This window comes from Bombina bombina, chromosome 1 (assembly GCF_027579735.1).
Source record: "Bombina bombina isolate aBomBom1 chromosome 1, aBomBom1.pri, whole genome shotgun sequence".
In the NCBI taxonomy this organism is placed as follows: Eukaryota; Metazoa; Chordata; class Amphibia; order Anura; family Bombinatoridae; genus Bombina; species Bombina bombina.
In genome coordinates this window covers 287,370,838-287,384,247 of record NC_069499.1, presented here as the reverse complement: position 1 = coordinate 287,384,247, position 13,410 = coordinate 287,370,838, and the positions used below count along the sequence as shown (strand labels likewise).

Genomic DNA, 13,410 nt, shown 5'->3' with positions numbered 1-13,410 from the left:
ACCAGCGCTGTAGGTGAGCGGTGACAATAACTTGCAAGTTAGTACCGCACCGCTCTTAACACAAAACTCGTAATCTAGCCATAATTGTATTGTTGTATCTGCTATATAAACTTAATGCATCCGCTTCTAGAGGTTGACTATTGGGTTACAATACACTGACACTCGTTAAGCAGGAGGTGGAGTTTTTTGAAAGACTATAAGAAGGGAATAAGCGTGTTCAACAGTCATACTTCTTGATAAAGGCACTCATGTAGGCCGAAATGCCTAGCATAACATCTGTTTGGACATACATATTATCAGTAAAGTGCACTATAACGTACGACATTGTCTTTGGAGTGCTCGAATCAAAGCAATCAATCACTCTTTACCGGTTTCCTGATTGGTCAGCTGAACACATGTGCGGAGGGAAGTCACGACCGTAGACCCTGGGACAGACGACGGGTGAGTGTAAATGCTGAGAGTTGCGTTTAGATCCAAATACACGGCAGTGTTTCAGTACATGGCCAGGATCCCAACTTACCCTATTTATGCTGTGAACCATCGGAGGTCCAGTAAAAGTGTTACGGATTTATCTGGTTATTTACATTAAGGATTATACCATTTCATTATAGACTGAATTTTATTTTGGAAGATCGATACAGGTATCATTTTGGGACTTTTTATTGATTGGAGTTTAAACCACGAGAAGTTTTTATGTATAACGTTTCTGATTGTATGTTGTGGCCACAACTTTACGTTGGTTTTTATTTAAAATATAAAATATATATTTTAACATAGATTGGATTTCCGCATTTATTTGTATTTAACCATTTCAAATAACCATTACTTCTAGCACTTTCCATCTTTTTCCTTATTTTAGGAGATCACGGATATTTGTGGGTTAGCTTAAGGGGTGAGAGCTAGGGTAATTTCTTACATTTGTTTTTGTAATACTTTACATGTGACAAATGCGATAGTGGAAAAAACTAAAATAAAGTACATGGTTTAATTTCAAATTAACATGGTACAGGGACTTAAACAGCATTCTTTAAATGATTCTTACAAAAATAATGGTTCCCATGATTAAACCCTATCTATTATAATAATGGTGTACTATTTATATTATTATAATAAAATGCAATTTGATGGGAGAATTTTTGAAATGATTTAAAAAAAACTATGATATGGGAACATAAAATAGGATTATAGAAAGCACAAATTGGTATACATGCACCTTTAAGAACCAACAGGTATTAGTGATGTCATGATATAGTGTCAGATTTGTTTTTACCAATTTTAAAGTGGCTGACTTTACATGCACCTTAAGCCATGACTACGGCTGAATGCTGAAACGCGTTGGCTTTTTTTCTCATGTGAAGTTGCTTATATTATTCTCCATGTGTTTTTAACAAGTAATAAAAGTTACGTTTTATTTCTATTTACTGGAACTTGCTGGAATTTTTCTATTTGCTGATTCCTTATATGGCCGGTACTTTCAGCTGAGCACTGACAGAGCAGCATACACGCTGGGGATAGAAGCTTGGATTGGATGTTGGGGAACACGTGACCGACCAAGCCCCTAAACAGATCTGGATCTTATGGTTGGATTTACACTGAGTGAAAGTTCTTTCCAGCAGCTGGGTGAAAACACGCTGGACTGTATAGGTTACGCTTATTGCCTTTATACACACGGTGAGATGAAAACGGATTGCTGAGATTCGAGTGGCATAGTTTAAAGGGAGCAGCTCTACGCAAAGTATCTGAGAACAAGGCTTAATAACTTAGGCTCAAGCTGTGCAGGTGTATCTTTAATGATTGTTGGATTGTTAAGAATACTATTGATGAATGTAAAGTACGGTGTATACAGCTTAATTAAAAGCCAGTCCTAACAGAAAGGAGAGCCGTTAATAGAGTTATGTTTGCTGAATACATCTCTCTGTCTATGCATACTATACATCCATCCATGAGTATAATTTGATATTTATCCACCACATGCATATACTGTAATGCTCGCGGGATATTTCCCTATCAGACCAAACTTGGCCAGTAGTCTTTTTATCCTGGCATCAAGTGGAAGGATAAGGAAATATCCCAGAACAAGAGAATAGATAAGTAAATGAGGTAACAGTACTCACAGTAGAGGGGCAATCCTTCTCAGCACTACAGGGAATAACTGGAGAGTAATCAGGCAAGCAGAGTTCGGCAACAATGAGGCAATCCACAGTAACAGCAGTTCAGGGGTTAATCAGAAAAGTGGTCAGAGGCAAGTAGAGTTCAGCAGCAGTAAGGCAATCCGGCAGTTCAGGTATTAAACAACAGAGTGATCAGAGGCAAGCAGAGTTCAGAAACAATTAGGCAATCCAGCAATTCAGGGGTTAAACAGGCTGAGTGGTCAGACAGCCAGAGTTCAATAACGATAAAGCAATCCAGCAATTCAGTAGAAATAAGCACCCAGGAGCACACACAGTAATACCTATACTTGGGCACTTGAGGTAAGTAACTTACATAGGCGCAGATTCGCGCCAAGGGGACTCACAGGTGATCTGACCGGCATCAGAGGGGAAATGGCGTGCAGTGATGACGTCATCGCCGTGCGCCTACAGAAACTGCCGCGTCCATGGCAACGGCCATAGCAACAGGATGGAGCGGCAAGAGGAGCGCCATGGAACGGCGTGACACAGCCCCCCTCTCAAGGGTTTCCTCCGGAAACCAAGAGCCAACTTGGAGGGGTGAGCAAGATAAAACTTGGAGACCAGGGAAGGAGCATGCACATCACTGGCAGGGACCCAGGAACAATCCGCTACAGAGTAACCATTCCAGTGCACCAGGTATTGAAGCTGTCTTAGTTTATACCTGGAGTCCAGGATCTTAGCGATTTCATACTCTGGTTCACCATAAACAAAGAGCGGAGGAGGTGGAGGTCTGAGTCGAGTATATCTATTCATGACGTAGGGCTTGAGGAGTGAGACATGGAAGACTGGGTGGATGTGCAGGGCTCTGGGCAAGTTCACTTTGTAAGCAACAGGAGAAAGTCTTTTGAGGACTTTATAAGGACCAATATACCGAGGTCCTAATTTGTGACAAGGTTGACGTAAGTGGATAAGTTGGGTAGAGACCCAGAAACGATTACCTACAGAAAAGGCATGAATAGTAGCTTGATGATGATCGGCAAACTTCTTGCATCTGGAGATGGTAGATTGTAACTGAGAGCATATTCGTTGCCAATGGGTAGTGAGGTCAGTGAAGTGACATTCTGCAGCAGGGACTCCTGTGGATTGAGCAGAAAAGGGAAAAACACGAGGTTGATAACCAGCTGCGGCCTGGAAAGGAGAGCATCGTAGAGAAGAATGCCAATGAGTGTTCTTTGCCAACTCAGCTAGGGGCAACAACCCAGACAAGTTAAAATACTGTGAATTGACATATGCATCCACCGCTACTGGAGGCCAGTTCTTACAGTCTTTGTTTAGATTTGTCAGCTCAGTGAGTGGAGCAACAATTTTATTCTTTACAAATTTATGATAGAAGTTGGAAAACCCCAAGAATCTCTGTAACTCCTTCAATGTTGTGGGCTGAGGCCATTCTAGAACTGCTGTTAGCTTAGTGGGATCCATGGCGAAACCTTCTTTAGAGATGATTTACCCAAGAAATTGCATCCAGACTTGATAGAATTCACATTTCTCCAACTTGGCTACCAGGGCATTGTCTCTAAGACAAAGAAGCACCTGTTTCACATGCTCATGATGCTCTTCTAGGGTGGTGGAGAATATAAGAATGTCATCCAAATAAACAATGACAGTACAATTAAGGAGGTCACGGAAGACATCATTGACGAATGCCTGAAAGACAGAAGGGGCATTGAAGAGCCCAAAAGGCATTAAGAGGTACTGATAATGCCCTGATCTTGTGTTGAAGGCAGTCTTCTACTCATGTCCCGGGAAGATGCAAATGAGATTAAACGCCCCATGAAGATCTAATTTTGTAAAGTAGCAAGCATTTTGAAGTGAATCATATAATTCAGTATCAAGGGATAAGATAACTATTCATGATCGTTATGTTGTTTAGGGCTCTGTAGTCCATACAAGGTCTCAGACCACCATCTTTTTTACCGACAAAAAAGAACGCAGCCCCAGCAGGAAAGGAGGAAGGGCGAATGAAGCGTTTAGCTAAATTCTTTAGAATATATTCTTCCATGGCCTTGGTTTCAGCTTTGGACACTGGATAAGTTCTTCCATTAGGAAGTGAGGCTCCAGGAAAGAAGTGAATTTTGCAGTCGAAAGGGCGGTAAAGTGGTAGTACATCAGCGCTTTCTTTTCAAAGACATCCGTAAAGTCTGCATATACTGAGGGAATGTTAGAATGGGTCAGAAGGCTGGTTATAGGAATGTGTTGTAGTGGAGTAACCGTAGCCAAGCATAAGTGAAAACAGGATTTACCCCAGGAGGCCAAATGTCCCTCAGTCCAATCGAATTGAGGATTAAGTTTAAGTAGCCAAGGAAGACCAAGGATAACTGGTTGTGCTGGAGAATGGATGACATCAAACTGCAACTTTCAGAATGTAGGACCCCCACAGTCATGGTTAGGGGTGCTGATTCAGAGATTCAAGAGAAAGTACTCTGCAGCAGAAGTGTGACAAGAAGTCTCAAATACGGAAGATAATGCAGAAATAAAGGTATCCGCATCGTTCAGGAGTTGAGCACTCTGTTCCAAGAGGGGAGAGACCCAGGCTAGGACCTTGTCTTTCAACAAAGAAATAATAAAGGTAACCTTTGACTGATGAGACTGGAAGGTATGAGGGTCATTGCGGAAATCCAGTCTGCACTGGTTGAGAAAACCCCTGCATTCGGTAGTGCCATCAAACTTGTCAGGCAACGGTATCCAGGGTATGCTACCAGAAGAAGGGGGAGGAGGTTGCGATACTAGCAGCAAGGACAGGCTGTGTGGCAACAGGCGCAGCGTTCTTCTCTGCAACAAGTAAGCAGAGCATAGTATAAGAACAAAGAAGGAGAGGAGCACAGAAGAGTGATGCGATACACAATATTTATTCGTGACTATAGCGCCTTAGCGCAAAAACAATAATGACACACAATGTGGAGAGGATTGTAACCACGGGGTAAAAATACAGAGGATTTGAGAGCTGTCTGGATAGCGGGCTGACGCGTTTCTGCTTGTCGCCTTACTCCTAGCCTTCAAGGCTGTTAATTATCTCTCTGAGATTGGTCTCAGCCTCACTTCATTTGGTGTCATTTAATGGTTACCCACCTTCGTCCTAATCCCCTTCTTTGTTTGTAAGCAGAGCATAGTAGTAATAGTCTCCAATTTGGAATCCAGGCTTTGCAGGTATGAGGCGTGGGTTCCCAGCATCTGTCCCTGAAGAGAGATTGCTCTAGCTACCTCATTTGGGTCCATGGCCCAAGTATAATGTAATGCTCATGGGATATTTCCCTATCAGGCGAAACTTGGCCAGTAGTCTTCTTATCCCGGGGTTAAGTGGAAGGATAAGGAAATATCCCAGAACAAGAGAATAGATAATTAAATAAAGTAACAGTACTCACAGTAGAGAGGTAATCCTTCTCGGGACTACAGGGAATAACTGGAGAGTAGTCAGGCAAGCAGAGTTCGGCAACAATGAGGCAATCCACAGTAAAAGCAGTTCAGGGGTTAATCAGAAGAGTGGTCAGAGGCAAGCAGAGTTCAGCAGCAGTAAGGCAATCCGGATGTTCAGGGGTTTAACAACAGAGAATGGTCAGAGGCAAGCAGAGTTCAAAAACAATTAGGCAATCCAGGGGTTAAACAGACAGAGTGGTCAGACAAGCAGAGTTCAGTAACAATTAGACAATCCAGCAATTTAGGGATTAAACAGGCAGAGTGGTCAGACAGGCAGGGTTCAATAACGATAAAGCAATCCAGTAGAAATAAGCACCCAGGAGCACAAACAGTAACACCTATACTTGGGCACTGGAGGTAAGTAATGCAGGTACTTACATAGGCGCAGATTCGTGCCAAGAGGACTCACGGGTGATCTGACTGGCATCAGAGGTAAAATGGCGTGCAGTGATGACGTCATCGCCGCACGCCCACAGGAACCACCGCGTCCATGGCAATAGCGGTGAGAGGAGCCGAGAAGCATTGTGACATATACTGCCATTAATTTTAATCCCCGGTTGTATTTGTTTGATTACTGACAATAGTATTCATACTTTTGAATGGTTCCTGAAAATTTACATTAGGGGTCTTTCAGCAATTACTGAGCCTACCCTTTGTATTATTGGGGGGGGGGGCTAATTAAAGGGACCACTCATTTTTTCATTTTCAGATGAATGCAACATATATGGAAAACTAGCCCTTTTTATTTTTCACATCCCTTTGAAAAATAATGCACATGTCAAATATGTATAATTAAAAATAAGTTATTTTCAACTCCCTAGAAAATGTTTTTATCTTGTAATGGGCATGTTTACAAGAATATATATGTGGTATGTTTTTACTACATCCAAAAAAGCACAAATCTCAGTACTATGTTAATGGAACTATTACATTTATATTATATCTACGAATGATCCCTTAACAATTAACAGGTCCTGTTTATTAGCATTAATCAACTAATAAGTAGCTCTAGGCATAGCTTTATGTCCTGCAAAACTCACAGGCTCGTTTCTTTTAAATATAACACTTGTCATGGCATCAAGCACTTGCCAGAATTCACTCGGAAATTCATCCATGATTTTATAAACAACCATTTTTTTGTGTATAATTATTAAGCAAACATTTTGTTCTGTTTTGCAAAGGGGTTACTAGTATTTGACTAGGTTGCTTAGGGGACTCTTAAAAAGCATTTAGAATGTACAATTCTTAGAGAAGAATATTTACAAAAAAATTACACACCACTATATTATTATACGACATTGCATTTTTTAACTTCATGTCCTTTTAAAATGATCTTGTGTTTCCTGTTTGGAGGGAACGGGGCTCTCCCCTCGGATTGGCAACAGGTGAAATGAACGACCAGGCAAGTTATTATTTGATGCTGCATTGAGTGGGGGAGGGAAGTTATTGTTGATTGTTTATTGTTAGAAGGAAAGGGGGGAGGAGGAAAGAGGGGGAAAGTTTTAGAAAAATACAACAAAGCGTTATGAAAAGGGGAGGTCGCGGAAAATTTCATGTCTTCTGTTAATGATTTATTGCACTCCCTAATTCATATCGCTATTAACGGTTGAAGGCTAAATCACACTGATTGTTAGAATATGTTGATCTAAATAACCAATGACTTGTTGCCCAAATGTAAGATTCATCTACTGTCATATTCTGATTACTGAAATATTTAAACCATCATAGACTCTTAACTGACGGACTTTTATCAAAAAGCATAAGAGGTGATGATGTATAAAGGAAAAATGGTACAAAGTGTGATGCATTTTCTTTTTGTATGTTTTACAATAAAAATTATTTCAAATAAAATGATCTTGTGTAGGTCTGTATAATCTTGTATATCATACAAAAAGATCCAGAAGCAAACTTGCCCCCACAAACAAACAAGTTATATTCAATGCTAATTGCCCGTTTAATTGAAATTATTAAAAATTGGACCATCCCAGCAGAATGCTGGCAGTTTTTGATGAAAAGTAAAAAGTAAATGTGCCAGTGTGAAATAAGAGATTTTATAAGCTGTAGTAGAGTCAGGTAGATATGTAAGCTTTAATAACTGAATAGACAAAAACATTTGAGGGCTAAAAATGGATACATGCTATAAATTTTGACCTTTGGCTGGAAATGCCCCTCAAATTGATAAAGTTTAATTACTCAGCAAGCTCATACCAGGGTATTCAATTTAAAGCAAAATGCATTAGGCATATCTTCCATTTTCCTGCAATGTAAACAAAACTCTAAACATAAAATCAATATTTGTCATTCAATTTGAGAGTGACAGATGCTGAAGCAGTTGAATTATAACGCACCTTTGTCCAAGTGGAACATCAGATAAGTTGATGTGAGATGGAAAATCCAAGTGGTTGATGACTGGGTAGGCATGCAGAGGGACGAGCAGCGTATCATCACCCTGGGGACAGTAACATCTATGTCAGGCTACAGGCATATTTATCACACTGCACTTGTGTTAATGTATTACTTTTTGTATTAATCTCTTTATTATTGGAAACAGGCAAAGTAAATAAACATATTGTAAATCTAGAGGAAACATCCAAGTGTAAGTAAAAGACTTTCTTACCTGAGCATGGATGCGAATACAGTCTGAGTAATATCTCCACTCATCGGGATAGAACTGCACGTTGATCACAAACGCTAAGCCAGGAACTAACCTGCGCTGTACAGTGCAGCAAGAAATAGGTTAGAGAAAAGCCAGGTGCTACTCTGTGCCAATACTGCAACAATGAAACTAGAGGCACATGGTGTATGGTTTAGCACTCCTTAAGAACATGCATGATTATAAATGTATTAAACACAGCAAGCAGGTTAAACCAGGCTCCCTGTTTGGGAGTGATGGCTATGGTTTCTACCTCCAATACATGCTCGGCTAGTGCTGGTAACTTTTATGGTGATGTCACCAGCACTGTGACCGTCTAAACAGGGTTCACAACATATAATCACACATAGGGAGCATGACTGACAGTGGGGACCATAAAATGCAGAAATCTGATATTTTTTTAATTTTACATTGCATCTTTGTTTTTTTTATTTGTTGCCACAATTTTTTGGGTAAAATCTTTTGACTTCTAGGTTTCAAATTTAAACATTATAAATAATAATAATTACAAATGATTATCATCAGTTATTTGTAGAGCACAAACATTTATATAAAAAATGGTCTGCTTGTGTATATGAATATAGGAAATGACGTGCCAGATTACAAGTGGAGTGATATTTAATGCTCCTGCTCGCGCGCTAACTCCACTAGAAGTAAGCTTTTTGCGCACATCAGGTAGCATTTGTATTACAAGTTGAAAATAAAGCATTTTCGTGTGCCTGCTAACCCGATGCGCACAAAAAGCTTTAGTTAGGATTTTGCGCGCAAATTAACATACTTATAGAAGTCATTGGAACAAAAAAGTGCGCCACTCGTAATCTGACCCTATAATGGCTAATGGTCATAAATATATCCCAACCTATACCCCCCAAACCAAATGCATAGACAATGCCTTTATAATGTAGAAGAAATAAATATAACTAAGGGGAAACCAGTGGCCACAGTGACAAGAACATAAAATCTAATGAGAGAGATTTTCATATACAAAATATAGATATAAAATGAATACACCACCACTTGGATGGTAGCTAAAACTTAGAGGACAAATCTATTCTGCTCATGTTTTAAAAACAAAATGTGGGCTTAAAGGGACATTAAACCCCAAATTTTTCCTTTGCGAGTCAGATAGTGCACACAATTTTAAAAAACTTTCTAATTTACTTGTTATCTGATTTGCTTTGTTCTTTTGGTATCCTTTGTTTAAATGTATACCTAGGTAGGCTCAGGAGCTAGCGGTTGATTGGTTGCTGCACATATATGTGTCTTGTAATTGGCTTACCGATGTATTCAGCTAGTTCCCAGTAGAGCATTACGGCTCCTTTAGTAAAGGATACCAAGAGAAAGAAGCAAAATGAATAATAGAAGTCAACTGGAAAGTTGTTTACAAATATATGGTCTATTTGAATCATGAAAGAAATATTGCGGGTTCATGTCCCTTTAATTACTGTCTGCTCAAACCCCGAGATTGTTGGATTCCTAAATTGAATGCTAAGAGAAAGGGCGCTACTTACAGTTTTGTTGTACGCTATGGAAAAGTATTTAGTCTGCGGAGGTATGATGTGGAGATTCATGGCATTTGAAGAAATACTGACCAGTTTCTGTAATAGAGATGCATATTGTTTGTAAGATATATGTGCACAATCTGTGTCTCATTTTTAAGCCTCATTAAAGGGATGCTATAATGGAAAAATGACATGCTTTATTTTGTTAGTGAACCTTCAAAGATTTGCAGGAGCCGCAGAGCACTACTGGTCCAAAGACGTGGTCGCTGACTCAATCAGCAGTGGTAGTCACACGACCCAGCTCTGTGACTTATATGTAAGGGCCCATTAAGCTAGAAGGGTCCAGGTTTAGAAAATGGCACTGAATTGATGCAATACATTTAATGTTCTTTTTGCATTTAAGGGAATATAATGCAGATGAATCATACCATATCTCACCTGCTACTGCACATTTATTTACTGATTAGCTGTATTGTACTTCTCTTCTTTAACAAAAATGTGTAGGGACAATGACCAAGCCAAAGGCTGCAAATACTGGTACATTATATTTGAATGCAATTTTTGCAAAAATAACCCACACTTTCATAATAAACACTAAGCTTTGATTATGCTTATTAGACTGGAAGTGATGTATTTAACGTAATGATAAATAACCATATATTTAACATACTAATGTGCTGTTCCTAAGGATTTTGCACTGGGGAACTGTTGAATGAATAGAGTCCTTGGGAGGGTTAGTATTTAATAAATGCTAGATAGAATGATGCATTCAAAGAAAAGATTAAACATGTAGACATATTTTTTTTTTTTTTTTTTTAAATGCTTTATTGAAGTGACAAAAAAAAAAAAAAAAGGTGAACAAAGTCTTGCTGGGACGCAAGTAGAATACAATTCCATAGATAAATCTACACAACAGTCTTAAGTCCAACAAGCAATAGAAATATCACACACTTCAGATTGTTTATGCTCTCATCCCATTGACCATAGTCAAGAGAGAGCATTTACAAGATAAGAAAATAATTTTTAAAAAGAAAGTTTTTCAATAATATAAGAATATGCAATATATTTAAATCCAATTAGCTGGGTGCACACACCATAGGGAAGTGGTTGAGTAGAGTAGGTAAGCAGAATATGAGGGAGGGAGGGAGGAAAAAGAGGGAAAAAAAAAAAAAAAAAGGGGGGGGTGAGGAATTGGGGAGGGCCCGTGACTGCCGCCCAACTGCCATCAGCTTTTTTTTTTTTTCTTTTTCTTTTCCTCTTTTTTCTCCTTTTTTTTTTTTTAAATTGTGCCGTGCCAAATCGCTTTCATTAATTCGTATGTATCTAGCTTATGTATTTTCAAGTAGTGATATCTCTCCATGAGTAAGACCTCCTCCACCCGAGAGAGCCAGTCCCCTACCGTAGGGGGGTCTCGTATCTTCCATCTTTTGGGAATCAATTTCTTGGCAATAGTGATTAGTATTAACAATAAGGCTAGATGGGCCTGGCTTTGCATTTTGGGCATGACCAAGAAGAGCAAGATTTCTGGTGAGTTTGGGATGTTAATGTTTAGTGTCTCATTGATTTTACTCAGGACCCCTACCCAGACCCCTACCAAGACCACCATATATGTAAAATCGAGCCCTGTTCCCCGCAACCCCTCCAGCACAAGGGACTCAAGGTGGGAAAAATCCTGTGTAATCTAACGGGCGTCATATACCACCTGCTCATGAATTTTATGTGAGTTTCTTGGATATTAGAGGATATTGAAGACCTCTTTGTGAGTCTGAAGCTTTTCAACCATGACTCAACGTCAATCTCTGACCCTAGGTCTTTTGCCCAGCTAATTACATAAGATGGGAGCGAGTCTGTCTCTCGAAGGACTAAGAGTGTATATATTAGCGATATCAGATGTCGTAAGGAGCCCTCGTTAGTGCAGAGCTTTTCGAAAGGAGTAAGCACCCTTCCTAGCTCTTGTTTCTGTTTGTGTCTAGATATATAATTTAATAGTTGATTATAATGTAACCATGAGGTGAATAGAAAAGGTTGGCCTTCCAATAACTCATTCTGTGGTACAATTTTGCCCTGTTTGACCACCCCATGTACTGATCCTTCCCTCATTTTATAGGATTTAATTTTCCTATAGCCAGTTAAGTGGTATGGGAGTTCAGGGTTTTCAAATACAGGTGTCATTGGTGAATATCTGGAGGAGATATGTGTAGTGGTTGCCACTGTCGCATCCCAGATATTAAAAGTTTCTTCTAACATTAGATATTTAGATATATTTTTAGGCCTAAGTGATGGAGGTAACCAAGCGAGTGAACCCACATTACTCACTTTGAGGATTTGTCTATCCAGCTGGATCCAAGCCTTGTGGTCGTTGTTTTGTGACCATTCTACTATCCTCTGCAGCCCCACTGCCGTTCTGTAAGATGAGACATCCGGGAGTCCCAGCCCTCCTCTATCCCTTGGAAGATACATATTCCTTCTGGAGATCCTAGGTCTAGTATTGGACCAGATGAATTGATCGATCAAGCTTTGTATCTGATTCGTATATCCTTTAGGAATTGATATTGGTAGAGTTTGGAAAAGGTACAAGATACGAGGCATAACGTTCATCTTAACTACTCCTATTTTTCCTAGCCAAGAGATATATTTATTCTTCCAAGAAGAGAGGTCCGCTGCTATATCAGTCCTCAGCGGTATATAGTTATATTTATAAAGATCCGAAGGATCCGGTGATAGATAGATACCAAGATATTTCAACTTGGTCCTAGCAATGGTAAGGCCACAATCTTTCTGCAAGAAGTCAACGACTTCTTGTTCCATATTTATATTTAGTAACTCCGACTTATTTAGAATGAGAAGAAAGTTGGAGACTGTACCATAGGCTCTGAGTTCCCTCAACAGCTCTGGAATAGAATCCGTTGGGTTAGTTAGTGTGTATAGGACATCATCAGCGTATAACGCCTGCTTATACTCTGTGCCCTCCACCCTAATTCCTGATATGTTAGTGTTGGATCTCACCTTCTGTGACAAAACTTCGATGGACAGGGCTAAAAGCAATGGAGACAGGGGGCAGCCCTGTCTGGTTCCATTACTTATGCCAAGTGATTTTGACAAAGTGCCATTAATCCTGATTCTGGCATTAGGGTTCAAGTACAGTGCAAAGATGGTGTCGACAAAGGCCCTTCCAAAACCCATTTTCTCTAGCACTCGACACAGAAACGGCCAACCCACCCTATCGAATGCCTTCTCCGCGTCTGTGGAGAAGAGCACTGTAGGGATATTAAGTGTCCTAGCGTGGGCAATCAATTGTATAACTTTAACGGTATTGTCCCTCGCCTCGCGTCCTGGTATAAAACCCACCTGATCTTTATTGATTAAACTGGGTAAGAACCTGTTGAGGCGGGTTGCAAGAATCTTAGCCAACAACTTCATATCACAATTAATTAGGAAAATTGGCCTGTAATGCCCTGGAGAATCAGCTGTTTTCCCTGGTTTGGGGAGAACCGTGATATGGGCCTCTAGTAGTATACGAGACAAGTTGGGATCATCCCTAATCCCATTGAACAAAGCTAGAATGGGGCCCGCCAGGATGTCTTTAAATTTTTTATAGTAGACTGCGGTGAATCCGTCAGGGCCTGGGCTTTTCCCTTTCGGACTATCTTTAATGGCATCAAAAAGTTCCTCT

General features: G+C 39.9%; 1 protein-coding gene across 1 annotated transcript in view; it reads right to left on the bottom strand.

Annotated features, from left to right (window-relative positions):
• The window catches only part of CFAP221 (cilia and flagella associated protein 221), a 453,572-nt gene that overhangs the window by 399,677 nt on the left and 40,485 nt on the right, over positions 1-13,410 (bottom strand). The window contains exons 4-6 of the mRNA XM_053698027.1: positions 9,747-9,833; positions 8,200-8,295; positions 7,931-8,031 (exon numbers count right to left, since the gene is read on the bottom strand). Coding sequence (XP_053554002.1) covers positions 7,931-8,031; positions 8,200-8,295; positions 9,747-9,833 — 284 coding nt within the window. The remainder of the gene's footprint in view (positions 1-7,930; positions 8,032-8,199; positions 8,296-9,746; positions 9,834-13,410) is intronic.